The 25,320-nt window shown below is 27.2% G+C and overlaps 1 protein-coding gene across 2 annotated transcripts in view; it reads left to right on the forward strand.

Moving 5' to 3' along the window:
* The first annotated feature begins 886 nt into the window (after positions 1-886).
* The window catches only part of LOC100212991 (lysine-specific demethylase 2B), a 37,539-nt gene continuing 13,105 nt past the window's right edge, over positions 887-25,320 (forward strand). For both annotated transcript variants that reach the window (XM_065807580.1, XM_065807581.1), the window contains exons 1-10: positions 887-1,066; positions 4,352-4,496; positions 9,102-9,180; positions 10,673-10,722; positions 17,847-18,019; positions 19,400-19,509; positions 20,451-20,544; positions 22,225-22,378; positions 22,539-22,654; positions 22,751-23,077. In XM_065807580.1, coding sequence (XP_065663652.1) covers positions 1,043-1,066; positions 4,352-4,496; positions 9,102-9,180; positions 10,673-10,722; positions 17,847-18,019; positions 19,400-19,509; positions 20,451-20,544; positions 22,225-22,378; positions 22,539-22,654; positions 22,751-23,077 — 1,272 coding nt within the window. In that variant the 5' untranslated portion in view covers positions 887-1,042. The remainder of the gene's footprint in view (positions 1,067-4,351; positions 4,497-9,101; positions 9,181-10,672; positions 10,723-17,846; positions 18,020-19,399; positions 19,510-20,450; positions 20,545-22,224; positions 22,379-22,538; positions 22,655-22,750; positions 23,078-25,320) is intronic.

Genomic DNA, 25,320 nt, shown 5'->3' on the forward strand with positions numbered 1-25,320 from the left:
ACAAGATAGGTGATGCGAAATCTAAATATGTAAAAATAAAATTTGCAATATATTGCAAATCCGTAAGTAAAAATTAGCAAAAATAGTAGTAAGTCCGTCAGAGATGAATATAAATACGTTAAAATACGTTAGCTTTTCTACTTTAATATAAAAAGTAATACATTACAATAGTTATTGTAATTATTTTCATCAAAACAATGCAATAGTTATTTTAATTTTATTTCATTAAAACAATACAATATAATACTTCTCGAATTTTATGGTATTGTTAAAAAAAAAAACAATACAATACTTATTGTAATTGTTTTTCATCGCAGCAATACAATACCAAAATAAAATTTTTTTATTGTTTCTGTATTATTAAAATACAATATTATTGTATTGTAATGTGTAGTTGTATTTAATTTTTACAATTACAATTACAATAGTCCTAACCCTAGTCTCCCCTACATAGATAATATATTAATTCATGATCTTAAAACACGACAGCTACTATGTAATTTATTAGAATTGAAGTGTTTTAATTTCAAAAATCATATGTTTAGCATCCAAAAAAGTTGGTCTTTTTAATTTTGTCAGATGGCACCTTTGTTTACTTAGCCGTTCAATTATGTTGACTTTTTTTAAAAATTTAGGTTACTAAGATATACACATGCATAATTTCATATGCCTGGAGTCGCTCTAAGCGTATTTAAAAATTTGTGCACTAGTAAAGTACTTAAAAATTATAGAATTTTGTTTGGATTTTTAAACTTTTTAAAAAAATGTCGTTAACTATTGTCCAGAGATGAAAGATGAAAAAAATTATGGAAGATGAAAAAAGAGATGAAAAAAATTATGAGATGAAAAAAATTATGGAAAGACATGGTGCGTCTATTACCATCTCAATTCACAAATCAAACAACCCGTAAAAGACGGCCCATAATACGGGCCACACACACAAAAAAAATCTAACAAAGAAAATGAAAAATTTAACAAAATATTTATTTCTCTTAACTCAAATAAAAATCTGATTTAACTATAATTTTATTCATATATCCACATGGATGGTTTCGGACGTAGTTTGGTAACTATTTACATATTTTTTAGTTTTATCATAAATTATGATAGAGTTGATTATAACAACGAAATTTTTTTAAATAGCAAAGGCTGCTTGAAATTAAAAACTTTCTAAATTTTTTTTTTCTTATTATTAACTTAAGTTGTTGTAATCAATTTTTCAACCCTTAATTCTTTACTGTCTAATATCAATTTTTTGTTGAACTTATTCATTTATCATTACCTCTTTGAAGGTCTTTATCTTGAATCTGAAAGCAAATATATCTTGAAGCAAATATCTTGAGTCTTAAAAAGTGTGTTGAGGCAGAAAGAAAATGTTATTGCTGAAGCTCTGTTGTTATGTTATCCCTTGGAAATTTTAAGGGCAATAAAAATCACGAAATAAAAAGCATATGTCTTCACTGTTGATTTATGTATAGATTATGTGCACTACTTATTAGAGACATAGCAGATCTAAATCAAAAAAATTATTTTATAGTTAAAAGCAATTTTTCACTTTAAATGTAACATAACCACTCACTTTAAGCAACTATTGTAATTTTTAATATGTTGTTATAATAAATCAGTAAGTAGTTAAATGTTCTTTAAAATAATAATTTTATTTTAAAAAAATCAAACCTAAATTGCTTGTTTTCTTTTTGTAAACAGCATAAATCTTCTCTTAAATATGTTTTTTTTTTCAAAAGCATATTAAAGAGAAGTTTTAATTGAGTAGTAGTAGTTTGAAAATTATTTAATTGAGATGTGTAGTGGTAGAGCGCCAATGGCCTTAGGAAGGTAAATCACTATTAAAAAAATCTGTTTCAAAAATTCATTATCCAAAATATTTTCTGTAATTTAAACATAAATCAATAGTTTTTAGTCACTAAAAGCATGCAGCAGATTTTTCAAATAAATCTACTGTGAGTTGGAAATTAATTATTTTACTCACGTCACAGAAAACCTTCAAAAATAGCAAAACTTGAATAGTGTCAGACACAACATAACCCTCCTACCTTACTTACTAAGATGAATGCTGGATGCTATGGGATTTGCTTGTGTCTCTTATAGAGACTACCTATTAGTACCTTTTAAATATTTTAAACACAGTGCAAGAAGCTGATTTTATCAACAAATGAATTAATTTCTGTAAAAAATGGAGTATTAACAGTGCCATGTTGTGTATTGATGGTATCCCTATTAGTGCTTTTAGTTTACATTGTTAATTCCACATAAGGAGTCCTTTGTCGCATCTTTACATTAGAAAAAATAAGCTGCTATATTTATGTAAATTATTTTTTAATATTTTGATGTTACTTTCTTCAAAATTCACCAGACCTAGCTTGTGAGAGTAGCTTAATTTATTTTTGAGTTGTTAGTTTTAGTGGGTAAATTGTCAAAGGTTCTAATAATTAGATGCATAAACTATAGATGTACTAATATTTCAATTCACAAATTTTGTGTGAAATTAAGCTTGAATCATCTGGCTATTCTTTTTATGTGCTTTTTTCTACATCTATTTTACTTAATCACCTTTCTCTTTGTACTTAAGCATTCTCCTTTTTCTTAAGACTACATTCTTTGTTATTTCTGATCAAATTGATCCTGCCTTTTCTCTTTATCCATCGACCAATACTTTTGTTATTAGTGACTTAAATACTCATTGCATTAAATAGCTCTAGTACCATTGAACCTGCCAGAACTAAAGCTCACAAGTTTATTTTGGAAACCTAATCACTTACTTTTAAAGAGGAGGCTGAATAAGTGCGAATTTCATAACTGCGAATCTGCATAAGTGCAAAGCAGTTGCAAAGACTGGCATCAAAGAAGTGCGAACTGGCACAAGCGCGAACTGGCATAAGTGCGCCGAAAGAATTTGCAAACATTGGCATAAGTGCGAACTGGCATAAGTGCGAACTGGCATAAGTGCGAACTGGCATATGTGCGAATCAATTGCAAAAACTGGCATAAGTGCGAACTGGCACAAGCGCGAACTGGCATAAGTGCGCCAAAAGAATTTGCAAACATTGGCATAAGTGCGAACTGGCATATGTGTGAATCAATTGCAAAAACTGGCATAAGTGCGAACTGGCACAAGCGCGAACTGACATAAGTGCGCCGAAAGAATTTGCAAACATTGGCATAAGTGCGAATTGGCATAAGTGCGAACTGGCATAAGTGCGAACTGGCATAAGTGCGAATTGGCATAAGTGCGAACTTGCCAATTCGCCACTTATGCCAATTTGCACTTATGCCAATGTTTGCAAATTCTTTCGGCGTACTTATGCTAATTTGCGCTTGTGCCAGTTCGCACTTATGCCAGTTTTTGCAATTGGTTTGCACTTATGCCAGTTCGCACTTATGCCAATGTTTGCAAATTCTTTTGGCGCACTTATGCCAGTTCGCGCTTGTGCTAGTTCGCACTTATGCCAGTTTTTGCAAGTGATTCGCACTTATGCCAGTTCGCGCTTGTGCCAGTTCGCACTTATGCCAGTTTTTGCAAGTGATTCGCACTTATGCCAGTTCGCGCTTGTGCCAGTTCGCACTTATGCACATTCGCTGTTATGAAATTCGCACTTATTCAGTCGCCCCCTTTTAAATAACCTTTTGGTTTGTATCTTGTTTCTGTTTTTTTTTTTTTTAATTTATTGTTGTTAAGTTCACCTCCCCAAGTCAAGGAGGCAACACATTTTATTTATATTTGTAACTCTCTCCTCTAAAACATAAACTTTATTAAACAAGGCCGGTGTACTGAGAAACAGGTTAAACTTGGTACTCCCAGAAGCAAAGAGTTGATTTGAACCTCAAACCTCTTGATTGTGTGCTGAATGTCCTAGAGCTAGTCTACTTTACATTTCTTACACTTCTTACAACTACATTTAGGCAGACTGGAATACTTTATATGATTTCCTTTGTGATGGTCTTTGTGCTGATCGAAAAAAAAGCATACGTACTTTATGGACGACCTTTATGGATCTCCTGAATCATTCTGACTGATGGGGTCAATAAAAAAACCAGTCCAAAAAATTATATGTGCATGTGTGTGCATGTGTATATGTATATAATGTATGTATATATAGTGGTATAATGAAATATTTGCATATAAAAAGTAGAAATAAATATTTATGCATTAAAGAAATATTTAATAAATGATTGTGAAAATTATTTTGATCGATTTTGAATTGATTTGAATTGAGTTGAAAAGCTTAATTTATAAAAAAAAAAAAACAAACACCCTTAAAAAATTAATGTTTTTTTTATAAATAAATAGTTCATTCAATAAATACTTAATCAAATGATTTTTTTGTTTCAGAGAGCAAGGGAGGCAAAAGTTTACAATGACACTAAAATAGATGATGTGATTGAGGGAAAGCGGCAGTTCTGTGTTGAAGAAAAACTTGTAGATAAAAAGTTTAATGAAAATTTGCATGATGTAATTTTAGAAATGGATGGTCAAAGTAAATTTTTTTTTGTTAATATTTTTCACTTATTAAAATAACAAAAATATACAATAGCTTTGAGTCCTTGATGATCTTTTTTCCAAACCAGACTAATGATTTTTCCAGGTTTAAAAAAATCATTATTCAATTAAGCAGGTTACTATAAGAGTTTAAATTTTTTTTTTTATTAGATTTTAAAATTATATAATGACACCAACAAGAATATTTTGGAAAATAACAATAACAAGATTATAATTATTTAGAGTAATAAAAATTATGATTATAATGTTAATGATAGTGTCACTCAGAAGGGCATTTCCAAAAAATCACACACAGAAACTTTAAAGTATTTTGTCTATTATTTTCATAAAAATAAAACTGGTGATCTCCAATTTACTCTCATTTAATTTAAATCTATATAAATATTTGGTAAACAAAAATTGTTATACATTTCTAATGTTATCAAAGAATAAATTAAGTTTAAAGCATAATCACGCACAGAACAGAAAAACGCAAGTTTTGCTTACTAGATAAATAAAATTTAATTCCTTGGAAAATATAAGTTTCAGCAGTATACTTTTTTTTTTTAATAATATTTCATACATTAGTAAAGATTTCTAGAATGTTACAGGATTGCGCTATGTATCATAGAGTCACAGCAATTGTTTAAATGCAGAATGATCATGCACGGAAGTCACTCACAGAAGTTGCGAATTTTTTTAATTTCATGCAGTAATTTTTTTTATGAAAATAAATTGCTTGTGAGTATCTCAAGTGAAATATTATATTTCTATGACTCATATTTAATTAATATATATAATTAATATATATAATTAATATATTTTTAATGAGAAATGGCAGTCATGAATTATTTCTAGCTAGAGTATAACGTTTTGAAAACGATTGTATATTTTTCAAACTGTAGCAATATTATCATGCAAAAAAAAAAAACAAATGATAAAAATTTGTATATTTAATTTATTCAGGTAGCCTAAAATATGATAAAAATATTTTTGTCATGATTGTTCTTTTAAAAAATCATAAATAGTATGCATATTGATTTAAGTCCCAGGTTCTAATTGCTAAAACAAAGAAAAATAAAAAATCACGCAAGGAAATGGAAATGCCCAGAATTCTAATCAAAAAAGTGACACCAATATATTAGAAGTGTGCAAATATAGTTAAACACTTTTTAAATTTTTTTTATCTTACTTGGTATCTATATTCATATTATACTTACGCCCTACATCTATATTAAAATATTATGCATATAAAAAAATAAAGTTTAATTTAAAAAAATAGAAGAGTGTTTGAGCCAATTTTTAAACAGTAAAGTACACATCCTAATGTCGAGCAGAGCCACATAATTCTGCTGCATATGCAGAACTAACCATATAGTTCTGCATATGCAGCAGAACTTATGAGGTTATTTTGTTGTTCTGTTATGTTCATTTCAATCTTTTATAAAGAGTGCACACAAAGTTATTCAGGTATGTTATATTAGTATTTAGCTAAATTATATAAATATAGCATTAGTCATTAATAAATTTGAAAGTGTCACCCATGCAAAAAAATATAAGAATAATTGTGAATAATATCTACAAAAATATTACCTCATGAAATGGCATATTGTCAATTTCTTTTTCTTAGTTAGCAATGTTATTATTATAGCCAATAATCAAACTACTAACTTGGTATTATTTTTTATTTTTATGTAGCTAATGCTATTATTATAGTCAATAATTTTAGTAGATTGTATTACTTTTCAGTTAAATATTATCGTTAGACTGTTTTGATTTTTAATTTACTATTATATTATCAATCATCAAACTTTCATCAAATTAGTTTTATAGTAAATAACCTCTGTTGAATTGTTTAGAAAAGTAAGTTAATTTGCTATTGATATAGTTCTGTCATAGTAGTTAGAGAAAACACACACTTTTTGAACTATAAATAATGGAATAAATATCCACTTAATAATATTCAAAAACTTCTTGCTATTGCAGACCTTATAACAAGGCCATGTGCCTTTAAAAGTTGGAGTTGCGGTTGGAGGACAAACAATAGTTGGTTGGCAAACTTGCAATAGATATATTCCTGTAAAACTTGCTTCCAATTAGTGATGAAGTGCTGAGAGTCTTGGAATAACATGCCAGGAAAAAACCCAGAAACCTGAACAAAGTTATATGATAAACTATGTTTAAAATCAGAGAGCAATGGGGAAAAGCCAATTTTTCCAACATTGAGAGTTTCCATATTCAGGAAAAAGTGTGGAAACTACATAATGAGTGCCAGCCCTTAAGAAATCCAAGTCCTAAGAGTATGGAAAGGCAATGTAACTCTGAATGTATTTTTTTAAGTCAAGCTGAAAAATTTGTTTAATATTACTCATCAGGATGCAATGTAGTTGAAGATCAAAGAACACCGCCACTTTATCAATCTTTAAAAATGGCATTGGTGAGAAGAAAAGATGTTAGCTACAAAGAATGGGTTGACAAAAAGAAAAGAGAAGGATATAGAAAATGATAGAGCAAAGATATTAAACCAGGAAAAAAATTATGTCAGGGCATAATTGCAACAGTTCAGTAGGATTCATTGCACACTTTATCAAGTACACTCTATAAAGTCCATGTAGGTCTCCAGTCAAGAAATTTTGCTGAAGTACAAAGATAGTTGTCATTACCTCGATTGAAGTTGCTGTAGCTCTTGATCTAAGTCAGATTAACAACTGAGGAGTGGGGAAGAAATAATCAGATATGTGTAGTTGTTTCATTTGCCTCAACAATAAGGTCTAATGTGGGGGCTAATATATCTACGGACATTGCATTAAATATTGTAAAAAGAAAGTCACTGAAATAAAAAGGTTCTTTACAACAATAGTTTCTCTGACTGTCCACCAAGATAAAAAGCTAATGCCAGGGCTAAAAAGCAGAAAAAAGCAGATTAACTCCCTATTGTTTCTGGAAAAAGAGTTCTCATTGGTTTTAGAGGTATGAGGTGGCAGGGCATGGGGTGGCTTCAGTTCAGGAGTTCACAAGAGGTAAGAGGACCAAGGCAGAAAGCCTTCCTTAAGTAGTTGATTAAAAGGAACAAGTACAATACTGCAAGAAAAAAACCATGGAAATTAAAAATGAAATTTAAACAAAAAAAAGAAAGTTTTTACAATTCAGAATACATTTTAAATAAAGGCTATATTAAGTTAAACTTTAAATGAAAAATAGGCATTAGGTATTTAGTAAATGACCAGGGCCCCGGTCATTTACTAAAAACCTAATGAATCAGTTTGGTTATTTTACATTTTCTGAATCAGCTCGGTTATTTCACAAAATATTCTTGTGATTTAATTCTAAATCAGCAAAAATGCGAAATGTGCTTTTTTTTCTAAAAAACATACTTGAGGTGGCTATTATGAACTTTTAGTTAAAATTTTCCAGATTTTACAATGAAAAAATCCAAAAAACTTCTAATCACTAAGTTCAAAAATAGGTTCTATTATTGATTTTCAAAAATCAAGTATTTAGCATTACTAATATTTTGCTACAAAGTTGTGATGTAAAATAAATATTTAAACATTTTATCATTTGTTTTGGAAATTTTTCCTTGTATATCATTTACATCATAATAGTTTTTAGAACAAAAACACAATGCATTTCTATTGCGTTTTACAAACAGGTAAGTTTTTACCTTGAAGTTTGCCATCCATGTTGAAATTACATTGTGTGATGAAAAAAACATCAAGTTTGAATTAAGTTTTTAAAGAATTATTTAGAAAATTAATAAAAAAATAATTAGATTGTTTTTTTTTTTTAATTTTAAAAGGTTTTTTTTATGCTTGTGTAAATCGAATTACACGAGTTTGTAGGTAAGTGGGTGAAAGCCTGCTATTCTCAGCAAAAACTGTTAGAATTAGAAAAAAACTGCATAGTTGTATATTTATCAGCCCTCTGAATCAGGGTTCGCATTCGGGAATGTCGACCTAACTGCTGATCTAGAAGTGTTTGAGTTCGGCAAAGTACCGCCGACTTCATTTCTATGTTTTATAGTAAAGCCTTTGTATCAAATTTTTTTGCCAACCTGATGCCAACTTCTAGCAAGTTAAGGTCGGCAAAGCATTGCCGATCTCATTTTTCCTTATTCTGATTTATAACATCCAAATTTTGTCATTTTGTTATTTAAATTATTCATATAATATAAATTATGTATTAGGAGTTATGTGCTAAATTCCTTTTAGTATATAAGTTATATAGTAAATGTGAGTATAAATGAACATTACTTTTAAATTTCAATAAGTTCTTTTAAGTTTGAATGTTTTTTAGAGAAAAATGAGTTTTATGATATAATTTTTTTTTGAATAACTTAATAATTAAAAAAAAACATTTTGTTCACCTAAAAACTATATTTTGAATATCTAAAACTACATTTTTTTTTCTCTTATAGAACCAAAAATTTCTGAAAATGTTCCATCGATAAAAATATTAAAAATCTATTATAAAGAAAATTGAATTTGTTTAGTTTAAACCATTGTTCAGTTTTACACACATTTTCTCTATTAAACACATTTTTCTCTATTATCTGTGTATTTAAATCCATATCAGAGTAATTACTTTTTTTTTTATAATAAAGATTTCAGTTTGAAATATATTCAAGAAAATGGTTTCAACATGCCTATACTCTTCAAACGCAAAGATGGTCTTGGACTCAAGTAAGATTTATAAATTTAAGCATAAAATCTTTGTAATTAAACTTTCAAGAATAAACTTTACGATGTTATATAATATAAGTTTTAAAATTTTATTTGCTATTAAAATTGAACTAAATAAAGATATGGTAATTAAAATGAATAATAAACTTATTAGGTATGTTAATAACAAAAAGTTTAAATTTTAAATTTTTGATATGAATTTTAATTATTTGTTGTTTTAAATTTTTTATTTGTAAGTATAATCTTTTAGTTGATTTTAACTATTCCAACAGTCCCCTTTGTCAATTTGTTGAATTTTAACTACTCCAACAGTCAACAATCCCCTTTGTCAATTTGTTGAATTTTAACTACTCCAACAGTCAACAGTCCCCTTTGTCAATTTGTTGAATTTTAACTACTCCAACAGTCAACAATCCCCTTTGTCAATTTGTTGAAATTTGAAATTTTGCCAATTTGTTGAAATGTTGAAAACTTTACTTATTAATTTAAGTAATTTACTGGTTTAAATATTTGACTGGTTCCATGTTATCTCGTGTACTCATTGAGTTTTTACTATTTTTGTTTTATTTGTTCTTGATTTTAAAATAAAACATCTAAAGTGATTTTTATATTGATGAAAAACACTAAAAACTAAACAGTAAAACACTATTAAAGTCTATAAAATGGAAAACAGTAAAACAGAAAGTATATAAAATAATTATATTATAGTTAAAGGTAAAAATGCATTTTTTTTAAAAATCTATTTACAAGAAAAATATTTAAATAGGATAATATGATCAAGTTTTGCATTAAGTAACCACTTGCTGAATTTAAGTATTAAGTAACCAACTGTTGTCCTAATAATTGAATATTAATTCTGAGTAAGAATTGGTTATTACTCATTATCAAGTTTATTTTTTTATTGCAAATATCAATAATAATAATACTTTTTTTTTATAAAATGTAAAAGAAAGTTGTTAATATACAGATTGTTAATTTTTAATTTATTAAACTTAAAATTACTTTTGTATTCCGTGGCTTTTAGTTAATATTTGCTTTTATGTATGATGTTATAATTCCTAATTGTAATAAACATTCTATAAGAAAACATGTCTACAATGTTATTCTAACATTTACTTGTAAAAGTGCATGCAATTTAGACATGTTTGCTTTTAGAAGATGTCAAGAAGGACTATTTATGATTTAATAAATTAATTCGAAAAAAAGGATTAAAAAGTCATGCACACACACAAAAAACCCGAAATGTGCAGTTTTTTAAAAGCAACTTGTGAAAAAAAAGTAACTTGTTGAAATATTGCTATATTAGTCAGTAAACTCCATCCTATTAACAAATACTAAATGATATTTTGTTAAAGTAAATCACTCCATAGTTTATCATTATATAGATTTATCTCAATATGCAGATTTGTATAAATATAGTGGTTCGTTGGATGGAGCTTAAACATTTTTTAATATTTAATTTATATAAAAAAGAAATTCAATTTTTATTTAGAATGCCTGATGCAAATCTTTTTAGTGTGATTGATGTGAAGAGTTACGTAGGTATTGTTTAATTTTTTATTAAACCTAAAGCTAATCTTTTTAATCTAATTTATTGTTCATTTAAAGTGTTTATATCATTGTTCTGAGTGTTCTTTTAAAGGGTTTATATTATTGTTCTGAGTTATTATTATTAGTTTATATCATTGTTCTGAGTTATTATTATTAGTTTATATCATTGTTGTGAGTTATTATTATTAGTTCTGAGTTATTATTATTAGTTTATATAATTGTTCTGAGTTATTATTATTAGTTTATATCATTGTTCTGAATTTTTTTCATAGCATAACATAGTTATGTTATGCATAAAAATTTAGAAGAGCTGGCATAAGAATAGAGGTAACTATAGATAAGAAGTAATAATAGGGTTTGGAACTTATGCACATATCGGCGAATATATGTGCATACCTTTCAAAAGTTATGTGCATAATTATGCATATAATATGCATATGATGGGCATACAAATTTAACAGATAAATGGTATATGAAATTAAATATTGTCAAATATAGAAGAAAATGTTTTTTAAATCAAACATAGGTGACTTTAAATTAAAAGAAATAATTTTTCATTTCATTTTCTGTAATTAATTTTATTTGTAAATATTTCAAATTATTTTCATGATTTTTAAACAAATTTTTATATCACAAAACTTAGCAATTTAAAAACTCAAACTCGCTAAGAACTGAGTAATTCTATGTCAATTGAGCCAGGCCATGTCACTATACATCTCAAATTTTTCTGAATTTTATACAGTTGAGAGTACTTAGTAAAACAAGAAATTCTAGAAAACTTTAGCTTCTAGCTCAAAGAGGATCCTGAAATATGACCATTTTATTTTCAACTGATCTTAGTCAGGCCCCTCTTGTCCTCTCAGAAATATGACCTTTGTTTAAAGGTTTCAAGTCACATAGCTTTAAAAATATTTGATATTTTGACTTAAAAATTTGTACCTGACCATTTTCAGGGTTGAAGAATCCAATGAAAAAATCAGTATTATAAAAAAATATTTTTAAGTACCTGTAATTATCAATTTAAATAAATTTAGGCAATTTTTTATATACCTGATTTTGATGCTCAAGAAACCCACGTGGTCTCGATGATATCAAAAAAAAGTATTTTACACATTATTCTAAATTTTATGATTTTTCACAAAACATAAGAATTTTGATCTGCAAGTATATGGATTTCTATATATGGATAACGGGGCACTGGCCTCACTTTTTTGTAGCAGAATCTTGCAATACATTTTGCACTACCTTTCAGACTAGCTAAAGCTATGAAAATTTCTGTATTTATATAGTGTCGATCAACGAGCATTTTAAAATTATAAAAGGGCCCAAGACACTAGGGGAGGGGGCTGGGGGCATGTGCCCCACATTTTTGAGCAGAATCTTGAGATGAATTTTTCACTATCTTCCAGACAAGCTGCAGCTCTGAAACTTTCAGCATTTGTGTAGTCCTGATGAACATGCGTTAAAATTGTTTCAGATCAGATGACCAGATAGTCCATGGGGCTGGGGCACCTGGGACCATGCCCCACTTTTTTTTTCAAAAAAAAAATTTTTTTTTTTTGAGAAAAAAAATCTATTTAAGATAACTTTAAAACTATTGTCTTCAAATTTTTTTTTAGATTTTCATTTTTTAACAATGTTAAACATTTCTTTGAAAACATTGCTTCCCAAATTTTTGTGATTTATATTTGTTCCATTTGGTTTTGATTGTTTTATGTTCAATAATCTTTCTTAAAATGTTTTAAGAAACTTAATGTTTATAAGAATTTTGATTTGCATGTATAAGATTAAAAACAGTCTAAAGTAATGATTTCAACAGAATTTTATTTTGTATAATTTAAAATTTGAATTAAAAAAGATTAATATATTTTGCTAACTCTAAAATGGTAACAGCAAGTTGTTAACAGAAACAAAAAACATCCTGTCATTACACTAGTATAGAAGAAATTTGTTACCTATTAAAGTCATCATTAACATTTTTAACATTAACAAATTGAGTATAATTAAACTTTGTGAAAAGGAAACTTTCTTTTTGTCAAAGTAAGATAAAAGAAATCAATCACTGTTTAGTTTTGTATTACCATGGTGATTGCTTAAGTTGCTTTCATTAAATTAATTACTGTTGGTTTCTCATTTTTAAATTAATCTCAAATTGTTTTTAGTGTTACAGTAAGTAACACTAAAAACAATAAGATTCATGTGATTTTGAAAAAAAGTTAAATGATACTTGTCATAAACTAAGTTATTGTAGAAAGATTGATTTAAAGCAATTTGATTGCTATAGAGAAGATGCCAGAGAAAAATTTATTTGGAGATCTGGAATAACAGATAATAAAATTTTAACAATCTGCCTTCATCATGCAAAGATTTTTGGTACACACTTTGAAAAGAAGCACACAAAATGTTGTAATTTATTGGATAAGCATAAATCAAAAAGAAAAGCAATCAAAGATAAATATTGTTGATAAAAAATTATTGTAAAATCTTTTTTGAATAATGAAATTAAAATCTACTAGTTTATAAAAGTTTGAAAAAAAGCTGATCTGGTTATGCATTATATATTGAAATAAGTACAAATAATTTTCTTATTGGTAGGTAATTACTAAAATCAAATTGTTCTTTTCATTTCAGGGAGTCATGTAATAACATTAGACATGGCAAAACAATTAAGAATTAATTTTCCAAATGTTGTGCCTGGATATCAACTTTTTCGGAGCTGCTTTGATGCTATAATCAGTAAATTTCATGAACAAGATAATTGTGAGCTTGAAGAATCTATTTCATGTGGTACTTCTGAAAAGTCACGAGAGGCATTAAATGTTAGTTTGGAAACAATAGGTGTATCCCCATAAAACTTCATGGCATTCCAAAGCAACAACGGTTATCGTGCCTTATTTTACATAATCTTAAAGAACTTTACATTTCTTTTAAAACTAAATATCCTCAAGAAGTTATTGGATTTTCTAAGTTTTGCAGTTTAAGACCAAAATGGTGTATAACTGTTGGAGCATCAGACACTCATTCTGTTTGTGTATGTACCCTCCATCAAAATGCAATACTCTTGACCAATGCTATACAAATAAAATGTACTTACAAAGATCTGATGACAAAAGTTGTTTGTTATGTGACAAGTAACGAGTGCATGGTTCATTGATGTCCGAACTGTCCAGGTATAGTTTCTTTAAAGAAGTTTCTGGATGCACAACTAATTGACAATGACGAGATGTCATTCAATCAGTGGCAGAAAACAGACAGAACAACATTGATCTATCAGACAACAACAATGGAAGAATACAAATTGATGTTATCAGAGGCAATAAACAAGTTAACAGCTCATTTCAACATTGCAAAATGTCAAGCAAGATACCTAAAGCAACAAAAGGAAAATTTAGCCTGACAAGACTGTCATATTGTCTTAGGTGACTTTGTAGAAAATTTCACTTTTGTGATTCAAGATGAAATCCAAAGTTACCATTGGTGCAAAAGTCAATGCACATTGCACCCCGTTGCCCTCTATTTATTAAACGAAAATGAACAACTTGAAGAAAAATCGTTTTGCTTCATGTCAGAAGATAATGAGCATGAAACTGGTTTTGTGTATGAAGTTCAAACACAAATAGCTAACTATTTAAAAGAATATCATCCTAAAATTTCAAAGATTCTTTATTTTTCTGATCCATAAAAATGATTTTGACATTGATGCAGAGTGGACATTTTTTGCTACAAGTCATGGTAAATCACCACGTGATGGTATTGGTGGCACTGTAAAACGATTAACTACAAATGCAAGTCTATAAAGGCCCATAAATGACCAGATATTGAATTGTAAAAAAATGTTTGACTACTGTACTAACAATATTAAAAGGATTATTTTTTTCAAGATTAAAAAAGAAAGACTGACAGAATTGCGCACCACTTTGAAAACATGTTTTGAGCTTATTCCTGGAACTAGCAGCTATCATCAGTTTAAACCAGAATCTATAAATACTATTAGCTTTAAACGAAAAAGTGAAGATGTTCATATAACAGGCATTTTTTCTTTTTCTGGTATTCAAAGTTCTCAAAATGATCAGCAAATTAACATTGATGCCTTGAAATTGGGTGAATTCATTATGTATAAATATGATGCGTTTAATTGGATTGGTATGATCAATGAAATTGATAATATAGAGCAAGATGTTATGGTAACGTTTATGCACCCGGACGTTCCTTTTAATAAACTTTTCTGGCCATCTAGAGTAAATGAGTGTTGGGTGCCAATTACCAACATAACTTGTATAATTGATGCACCTGTAACAACACATGGACGTTTTTATATTTTGACCGTTGATGCATCTAAGCTAACCTTAACATTATCTTGACTTTCTTTTTTTTGTATTTTATTTTGTAAATAATGAAGTAAAATGGAACAAGTATAAAGCAATAAAAATTTTTGAATACAATATTTTCAAAGTTATCTTACATTTAAGACATTTATGTGTTTAAAAAAAATAAAATGTTTTTTGAGAAAAAAAGTGGGGCATGGTCCCAGGTGCCCCAGCCCCATGGACCATCTGGTCGTCTGATCTGAAACAATTTTAACGCATGTTCATCAGGACTACACAAATGCTGAAAGTTTCAGAGCTGCAGCTTGTCTGGAAGATAGTGAAAAATTCATCTCAAGATTCTGCTCAAAAATGTGGGGCACATGCCCCCAGCCCCCTCCCCTAGTGTCTTGGGCTCTTTTTTAATTTTAAAATGCTCGTTTATTGACACTATATAAATACAGAAATTTTCATAGCTCTAGCTAGTCTGAAAGGTAGTGCAAAATGTATTGCAAGATTCCGCAACAAAAAAATGGGGCCTGTGCCCCGTTATCCATATATAGAAATCCATATACTTGCAGATCAAAATTCTTATGTTTTGTGAAAAATCATAAAATTTAAAATAATGTGTAAAATACTTTTTTTTGATATCATCAAGACCACGTGGGTTTCTTGAGCATCAAAATCAGATATATAAAAAATTGTTTAAATTTATTTAAATTGATAATTACAGGTACTTAAAAATATTTTTTTATAATATTGATTATTTCATTGGATTCTTCAAATAGAAAATAGCCAGGTACAAATTTTTAAGTCAAAATATCAAATATTTTTAAAGCTATGTGACTTGAAACCTTTAAACAAAGGTCATATTTCTGAGAGGACAAGAGGGGCCTGGCCAAGATCAGTTGAAAGTAAAATGATCATATTTCAGGATCCTCTTGGAGTTAGAAGCTAAAATTTTCTAGAATTTCTTGTTTTACTAAGTACTCTCAACTGTATAAAAATCAGCAAAATCTGAGATGTATGGTGACATTTTTAAAATTTTCTGGCTCAATTGACATGGAATTACCCAACTGCTACTTCTCTAAAATGTAGCCATTTTTGCCGTTTGTATCCATTAAAACACTATTGATATATATGAACGCGTAAAAAAACTAATTTTTTTACGTGTTCATTTGTCAAGAGATTTCTCAATTGTAAATGAGTAAATCGAAAAATCGACCAAGTTCTCTCTGCTGTAGCTGACGAACAAATCATTTCAATAATAGATTTTGCAACTTCAAAGACTGGACAGTTTTTATATATACCAATACTGTTTTGATAGATACAAACAACAAAAATGACTACATTTTAGAGGAAGTAGCAGTTCTTAAGCTATAAATTTTTCAGTTTTTTAAATTAGAGTACTTTAATAATTAACAACTTAAAGTTATGAATTATAAAAGTGCTTTAATTAAAGAGATTTAATAGCGGAGTTAGAAGTTGTTAACTTTTAATTCCACTATTAACACTGATGATTTTTTATTTGTTCCAAAAGCACATTAATTAAAAATTTCATGAAAACTAGAATTAAAGTTTGTTTTGGTCTGTCTGTCTTAAAACAATTTAACTGTTTTTAATGATTTGAAATTGAAAAAAGTTATGCGCATAATTATGCGAATATATATCGCACAGTTTATCGACAAATATCTGTGTAAACATATTTTTCTGAACCCTAAGTAATAAATATAATAACATAACAAGAAAAATACTGAAGAACAAAAGATGAGTTTAGATTTATAAACAATAAAAGGGCAAAAAGATGTTTTAGAATTAAAAAATAAATAAATAAAAAGAATATAATGTCTATGCAAATGTTTATTCAAGTATTAGAAAGGAGAAGATTTTGAAGTTATAGTGGAAGTTAGGAATGAAGTTTGCTTGCAATAAGGTAAATATCCTACTCTTTTGCATTCACACTCTTATTGGATGGTGCATTCTAATAAAAGTATTTATCAATAACATCTAGTTTGGTTATAGGCCAGAAAAAAAACAATAGTTTGCAATATTTATTGTAAAACAAGTTCAAAAAAGATTTAAAAAAAAATTGTGAATGACAAGGTCAATAAAACCTTGAAAACACTGTTTAGAAAATCAAAAGATATAGTGTGGTGGTCTTTAAGGTATTTTGGTGTTGAGAAATGGCTGGTAGCAGTTATGTGGTGAAGAATGGCTGGTAGCAATTATGTGTTGAAGAATGGCTGGTAGCAGTTATGTGGTGAATAATGGCTGGTAGCAGTTATGTGTTAAGAAATGGCTTGTACCAATTATCATCACTATGTATTAAAATATTATAACAGCAATCAAAATAAAGAAAAAAATGATAATTTTTAAGTAAAGGTTGATGTGCATAAGAGCCCAGTGCTTAATGCCCAGTGCCCTTTGTTTTTTGTTTTTGTCTAGGATGCTCAAATGAATTTAGTATTGGTTTACCATATAACAATACCAATATTACAAATCAAACTTAAAGTTTGTTTCAGTTGACTATTTATTTGTTTGTACTCAGATCTAGAAAGTTCATTTCAGTTCACTATTTATTTGTGTGTACTCAGAACTAGAAAGTTCATTTCAGTTGACTTTTTATTTGTGTGTACTCAGAACTAGAATTATTTTACTATTTTTATTATTCTATTTAGAAAGTTTTCTTTATTAATTTTTTTTACTTATTATTTTATTAAAAAGGTTATTTAAAAAGCATTTTTTTATATTTAAAATGTTTTTTTTTGTTAATCTTATATAAATATTGTTTAAGTTTGATGAAATTTTTAGGTGCTCGTCGAGTTTTAGATGTATTTGATTGTGACACACATGAGTCAATACAAATGAGTGTTCATCAATGGGTCAAATACTATATGGGTGTGGAGAGGGAGAAAGTTCTGAATGTTACAAGTTTGGAATTTAGTCACACAGGACTTGACAGGCTTGTGAAATGTCCAGATGTTGTAAGTAAAAAAAGTTAATTTTTTTCTAGTTTCTTGTTTCTATTTAAATCTTTTCAGTTTCAATTCAAGTCTCATTCTAACCCATAATTTTCTCCTTGTTGTCCAACAGTACTTTTTATTGCTGCAAGAAGTTTATGCAAAACGGTATTGTCTGATGCTAAGGTTTGTTTAAGAAGTTAAGTTTTAGATATTTTTGGAAAATCTTTACCTAAAGCAAGTCTAACATTTTATATCTCATACATAAGTCTGATCTTATTACCTTTTTAAAGAATAAGGCCAAACTAATTGCAAAAAAACTTTTGCTTATATTTCTGGACAAGTTATGTTCATAATACCTTTTAACATTGAAAGATTCTTTAAAGTATTGTTAAAAAAACTTATATTTTAAAGCTATAAAGAATTTATTAAAAAACTTTATTAAAAAAAAAATTTAAAAACTATTTTATTAAAAAATTAAAAAACTATATTATTAAAAAAAAAAAATTTTTCTTCAATTGTTTTCATAAATTTTAATAAAATTGAAATTATAAACAATAAAATGAAACCAAAGTACTAATTAGTTTTATTTATAGTTATAAAGTTTTTTTTTATCAAGACCTATCAAAAGAAAGCAAAATTAGCAATTAAGCAGAAAACTCATTACAATTGTTAGCTCAATGACTGTTATAATTAATAATTCCCTAAGTGTGTTATCTATGAAAAAATTAGTACTTTTTGCATATACTGTTATAGTTTTTTGTATTTAATTTAGTAAATTTATAATTAAAATGGTTAATTTTAGATTTAAAGTAAAAAAGGGTAATTTTAGATTTATAATTAAAATGGTTAATTTTAGATTTTGGTTGCATTTTGATCTCTAATTTTTACTCTAACTAGTTATTGACAAAACTGAGAGTTAAGTAAAGCTTGATCTGATATATCAATTTCAGATGATATGCTTAATTATCGTCTTTTCTAAATAAAATCCTCAATCAATTTAATATATAGACTTTACTATGCATATGTAACATTTATATACCTATGTGTAAGCAAGATTTGTTTACAAATTCACCTAACATCTTTCTTTTCAAGTTTTATATTTAATGTTTATATTAATCATTTTATATTTTATGTCCATTGATGAGGGACAATGGTCGCTTTTCTGTCCATTTTATTCCAAGTTTGTTGCTATACTGCAAAACTAAAATAAAACTATAAAATTAACTAAAATGCTAAAGTATAAAAGTTTATTACCTAAAAATATATTAAAGATCTTTAATTCTTAGAAAAATTAAAAGTTACAATGTCTGATAGCAACTTTTGAAAAGTGGTAATAATTAAAATATAAAAGCTTTTCCAATATGGTTAAAATGTAAACTATTTTATAAAATTGATTTTCAGGTCGAAAATGATCTTGATTGGGTGCAAATGGTTTGGCCAAAGCATCTTTTATCGGAACAGAAAGACACAACTAATGTTATTGAAAATATGAAGTACCCAAAAGTGCGCAAGTAATTATTTTTCTTTTTAGTTAAAATTCAATAATCCGTTTATTTTTAATTTTAAAACATTATTCAGCAGCTTTTTTATTTATTTATTTAATTTTTTGTGTTTATTTATGACAATAGTTCTTAGATAAATGTGTTACCCTTTGAATTTGATTGTTAAAAAATTTGTCTGATTTTAAAGAACTGTTTTTAAAAATGAAAACAATAAAGTTAACAAATATGACATATGACAAATACTTAAATAGCAATAAAATTTATATTTTCTACATAAAGATCTTTAATGGAAAAACCACAGGCCACAGCCAGTTTAAATAAGCTTCGAGTTTGCATAATTTAATATTTTTAAATATAAATTTCAATCTTATATTTTTAGAATATTTTATTTATTAGCTTTTATGTTATTCTTTTACTTTATATATAATTTTTACTATGCTTATGTATTATTATTATTTTTATGCTTATGGTCTTATATATATACATTCACCAACACTTACTAGTTTTACTATTATAGGTTGTAGCTTACATCATATAAGTTTATTATAGGTTGTAGCTTACATCATATAAGTTGTTATTGCTTTCTCTCTAATTTGGTTTAAAACTTGAGAATTGTAATTTTAAATTATATTTTTATAAATTGTACCTCAAGAATACTTCTCTGTTAACATTTCCCTTTCGTAGCAAGTGAAACCATATAAAGTGTCATTTTAACAAGCAGCATTCTTTTCCCATTAGCTTTTGAGCGAAGTAGTTTTGAAAAAGATTAAGGTTTTCTGCAGTTCTAACAATTTTGTTTTATAAAAATAATAATATTTTTATAAATAGTGAAAATCAAAATAGATAATTACAGTATCATGAACCAACCAGAAAGTAAATTGTTTTTGTATTAACAAATTTAACCTATTAAATGTGAATAATATATTTAAATTTAACTTTATTTAACAAAGGTACTGTCTCATGAGTGTTGCTGGTTGCTATACCGATTTTCATATCGATTTCGGAGGTACTTCTGTTTGGTATCATATTCTTAAGGGAGCAAAGGTAACATTATAGTGACTAAAGTTGGTTTTGACATTTTTTTATTGACTACTTTTTTTATGTGTTATTAAATGTAACACATAGTTTATATCATTATTTGTTAGTCTTGTTATATACACACCTCGTCCACAAGTTTAATCCCACTTATGTATCTTAAATTCAAGACATTTTGAATATAAAAAAATTTGTCAATACAAACAAGTTAACACCAAGTTTAATTAGGTTACGAAATGAGATATTTAAAAAACACACCAATGCTAATTTAAAAGTACAGTGAAAATGATAGCCTTTCAGTATATTATTATTAAATAGTATTAATAAGAAAGTTTGTTTATTTATTATTGAAGATAGTAATGCATTATGCAATACCACCCAGTCTTTATAAGCATTAATGACTATTCTATTAAAAATAACAAACATTTCTTTTCAATCAAAATTTCTTAGGGCTTGCTCTTAGTTTAAAATAATTTGACAATAAAGATGGTTGTGCAAAAAAATTTTTTTCAATTTACGATAAAGTTGAATTCAAAGAAAATAATTCCTTCAAATCAAGTTTTACGCATGGCCATAACCTAAAGTATTCTAAATATATTCTTCAAAGGTTGTGAAGAAAAAGTCATATCTGACCAAAGTTCATAAACAGAAACAATTGAGTTGGGCTGAAGAACACAAAAGTTGGACATCAGATGGCTGGAATAATGTTGCGACCAAGTAGGAAAACTTGTAAAAATTGATGAAAAATGATAAAAGAGGTCTATTTAGATATTTTGGAAGAACATGTTTTGGATTGTGGAACAGAACCTAATGGTGAAGTATTTGCATTTATCCAATAAAACAATCCAAAACATAGATAAAATCCTAAAAGAATATTTATGGAAAAAATCCGAGGACAGAGTAATTCAGTTGATGGCTTGGCCATCACAGGTCCTAATTACAATCCAATGGAACTACATTGGGATTGCCTACACAGAGAGATGTGAAAAAACTCTCTAAAAGGGAAAAAAGACCTATAGATATCACTTGAAAATATTTGGAATGCTATTGACGGCCAATATTTACAACTAGTGTCTAACAGATTGCCTCATATTTACTAGGCTACCATATTTACTAGGCTATCAAGGTGGTCATATTGGTCAAATATATATATATATATATATATATATATATATATATATATATATATATATATATATATATATATATATATATATATATAAAATTATATAAATAGTTAATATTCTAATAAATAAGACAATTTTTTTAATTTTTGTTAAAATCATAAATCGGCGTGATTTTCGGTGAAAGTGAAAGCAGCAAAAATATCATCTACATACCGTTTATAAAAGCTGGTTTTTCTCCGTTATATGATTTGAGCCATTTATCTTCAAAATTTCCCATGAAAAGATTAGCAAGAACAGGTGCTAAAGAAGAACCCATAGCAACACCATCAATTTGGTCATAAAAAAGGGATAAAAACTCATTTATAAACATATTCATTCAAATGAAAACTGTTTAAATAATTTAAACATGCTAATTTTTTAATTTTGGATTCGGCCTCTAACAAATTTATATTAAAACTCAAAGAAAGCATGTGCATAGAGTGGGAAAAACCCACTATTAATAAACAAATGAGCCATGTAAAAATGACATTTTCAATCTAGTTCCTTTTATAACACTATATAGGTTTTTTGGTTAATTCCACCTACAGATGAAAATTTAAAGTATTATGAATATTGGGTTTTGTCTGGTCGGCAGCAAGATATGTTTCTTGGAGATATTGTAAATCAATGCCACAGGGTTCATTTAATTGAAGGGGATACTTTTATGATTCCAACAGGTTATTTAACTTTGGTTATTAGTGAGTTTCTCTGTTGTATTTTTAAATTGGTTTATCTTATCCACATTAATAAGTTACAATATATAATGAAATGTTGTCATAATAGATTATAATATACCATTTTTCTAAGGTCAATAAATTGCAGCAATTTTTACTTCAGGTTGGATTCATAGCGTTTATACTCCAGTAGATTCTTTAGTATTTGGTGGTAACTTTATTCACAGTTACAATATATCTCTGCAGTTAAAAGCAGCCAAAATTGAAGAAACTACACATGTCAGTTATGATATTTTAAAGTTATGTGTTTGCTTTTATTTTTATAGTTTTTCTGTTTTATAAAATTGAATAATATTAAAATACAAACTTGTAAAGGTTCCTCGCAAACTTTGTTTTCCCTTCTTTGCTGAACTGCATTGGTATGTCATTAAGGCCTATGTTGATATACTAGAGCGAGATCTTGATGAAAGAAGAATTCTTGAGTTTGAAGCAGAGGATGAAGGTTTTTTAAAAGCAGTTAAGGATGACGCTCTAGAAGACACAATTAAGGTAAAACAAAAATGGGCAAATGTTTATCTGACAAATTATGAACTAAGTGGATTAAAAGACTTATGTAACACATTTCGCACATGGAACTTAGCTAAGTTCAATTTTCCCTCGGACTTAAAAGAGGATGGAATGTATCTTATTGATCGATTAGAAGTAAGTTTTTTAATTATAAAAAGATATATAATAATTTACTTGCGTATATATAATTTAAGTTTATTATACATTGATGTAATAGCTTTTTCGATACTAAAGATTTTTTTATTTTCAATTGTTTAATTTTTACAATTAAATCTATTAACCCCAGACAATTCAAACAAGTAACAGGCAATACATAGTAACAGACAATGTGTAATGATAGACAATACATAGTGACAGACAATGTGTAATGACAGACACTGTATAGTGAAAGACTACTTATTTTTAAATTATTTTAATTTAAAAAAAATAGTTTAGAAGCAGGTTTCTAAACGGCTTTTCATGTAACATTTGATATTTAAAGTCAAATAATAAAAAAAATAACGTTCTGCTTGCATTTTAAAAGAAAATTTTAGTTTCAACATCACATTTTTTTGCAACATCACATTTTTTTGCAAAATACTTCAATATACTATTAACTTTAACTGAATTTATATTTTTATTTAAAATCTTCAGTTTTACATGAAAAGATAGCTATAAAACAGATCTTCTTTGGTAAAATTTGAATTTATTTGGATTTTAAAGGTTGCTCTATTCACAAACGTTTGTGCTCAACTACTAGGTTTCGATAGCATGATGATAATTCACGTGTTAGATTTTAAGTTTTAATAAAATTCAGATAATATTTGTTAGATTTTCTAGAAGTTTCTACCCTCTTGCTCATTGGATAGCATATTGAGTCTCTCATATAATGACATATATCAAGGATCTCTAAGACAGTGTCGTAGTGAGGGTCATTAGCGCCCTGCGCCAAAATAGAATATAATTTAAATCCTTGTACGATATTCCAATTTTTAATTTTATTAGCAGGATATTTTATATCTCACTGGGTGTAGCAATAGCAATAAGCTTAGCATTAGCAATAGCTATATGCAGATTAATTTTATCGAAACCATCGGCATCAATTATTTTTTATTTATGTTTTGGTTTTTAAGTCAATTATTGTAATTCAAGTTTTTTAAATTCTATATCATTAAGTATCAAGAATCTTGGAAAAACCTTTCTGTGGACAAAATTTGTTGTGGACTAAATATTAATCTTGCTGAAACGTGCCTTTATTAACAAAAGGGAAGTTTTCCTAGAGTTTCTCGATAATTACTTTCTAATAAAGTACTATTCTTGAAGAAACCCTTAGGTTTTAATTATCTTTAATTTGCATGTAACAAAGGATCAGCAACATTAGCATTTATTAATCAGTCTATATGCTCAGTTGTTTTTCTTTTTCGGCCCCTTTTTTCATCCACACTTTTCCATTTTAATGCATTTCTAATCATCATATTAAAACAATTTAATGTTATGATGAAATTAATATTTTTTCCTCTTGTTTTAGTTTTACAATTAGTTTTTTTTTCATCAATGCAACGCTACCCATAATTTCTGTTTATGTCAAATTAAATTTGACTTAACCAGAAATTATGGGTAGCGTTGCAGTGAAGAAAAAAAGAACTAATTGTAAAACGTTGCAGTGAAATTATAAGACTAATAGTAGTCTTGATAAATGTAAATAAAGTCCGATAAATGCGAATAAAACGCATGCAAACATGTTGCTTCAACAAAACATCTAAATATAAAATTCGGAAATTTGCACAGTATCTTGAACGATGCTAGTTATGTTTTAACTCACAATGCTACCAATCAATGTCATAATTTTGCTGATCAACATTTGTACCACAATTATGTAAAAGATTAAACAAGATTAATATTACAAATATTTTGCTATTATTTTGTCCACAACTGTAGATAATATCTTTTACTCGCACTTCTAGAATGAGTTGTTTGAGTTCAGTTTTATTTTGTGATAACACTAAAAAAATATGAGTTTTTTATTAATTAAAATGGTATAGTTATTTGGTGTTTTTTATATAAATTTGTGTTCTTTATATCATTTCCACCAATTTGTAAAGTTTTTTTTTTTTTGCAAGTGTTATGGACGAATACATATATATATATAAAATATATATATAAATATAATATATATATATATATATATATATATATATATATATATATATATATATATATATATATATATATATATATATAATATATAATATATATATATATAATATATATATATAATATATATATATATTATATATATATATATATAATATATATATATATAATATATATTTATATAATATATATATTTATATATTTATATTATTAAAATATATATGTTTATATATATATATATATAT

Source organism: Hydra vulgaris, chromosome 10 (assembly GCF_038396675.1).
Source record: "Hydra vulgaris chromosome 10, alternate assembly HydraT2T_AEP".
Classification (NCBI taxonomy): domain Eukaryota; kingdom Metazoa; phylum Cnidaria; class Hydrozoa; order Anthoathecata; family Hydridae; genus Hydra; species Hydra vulgaris.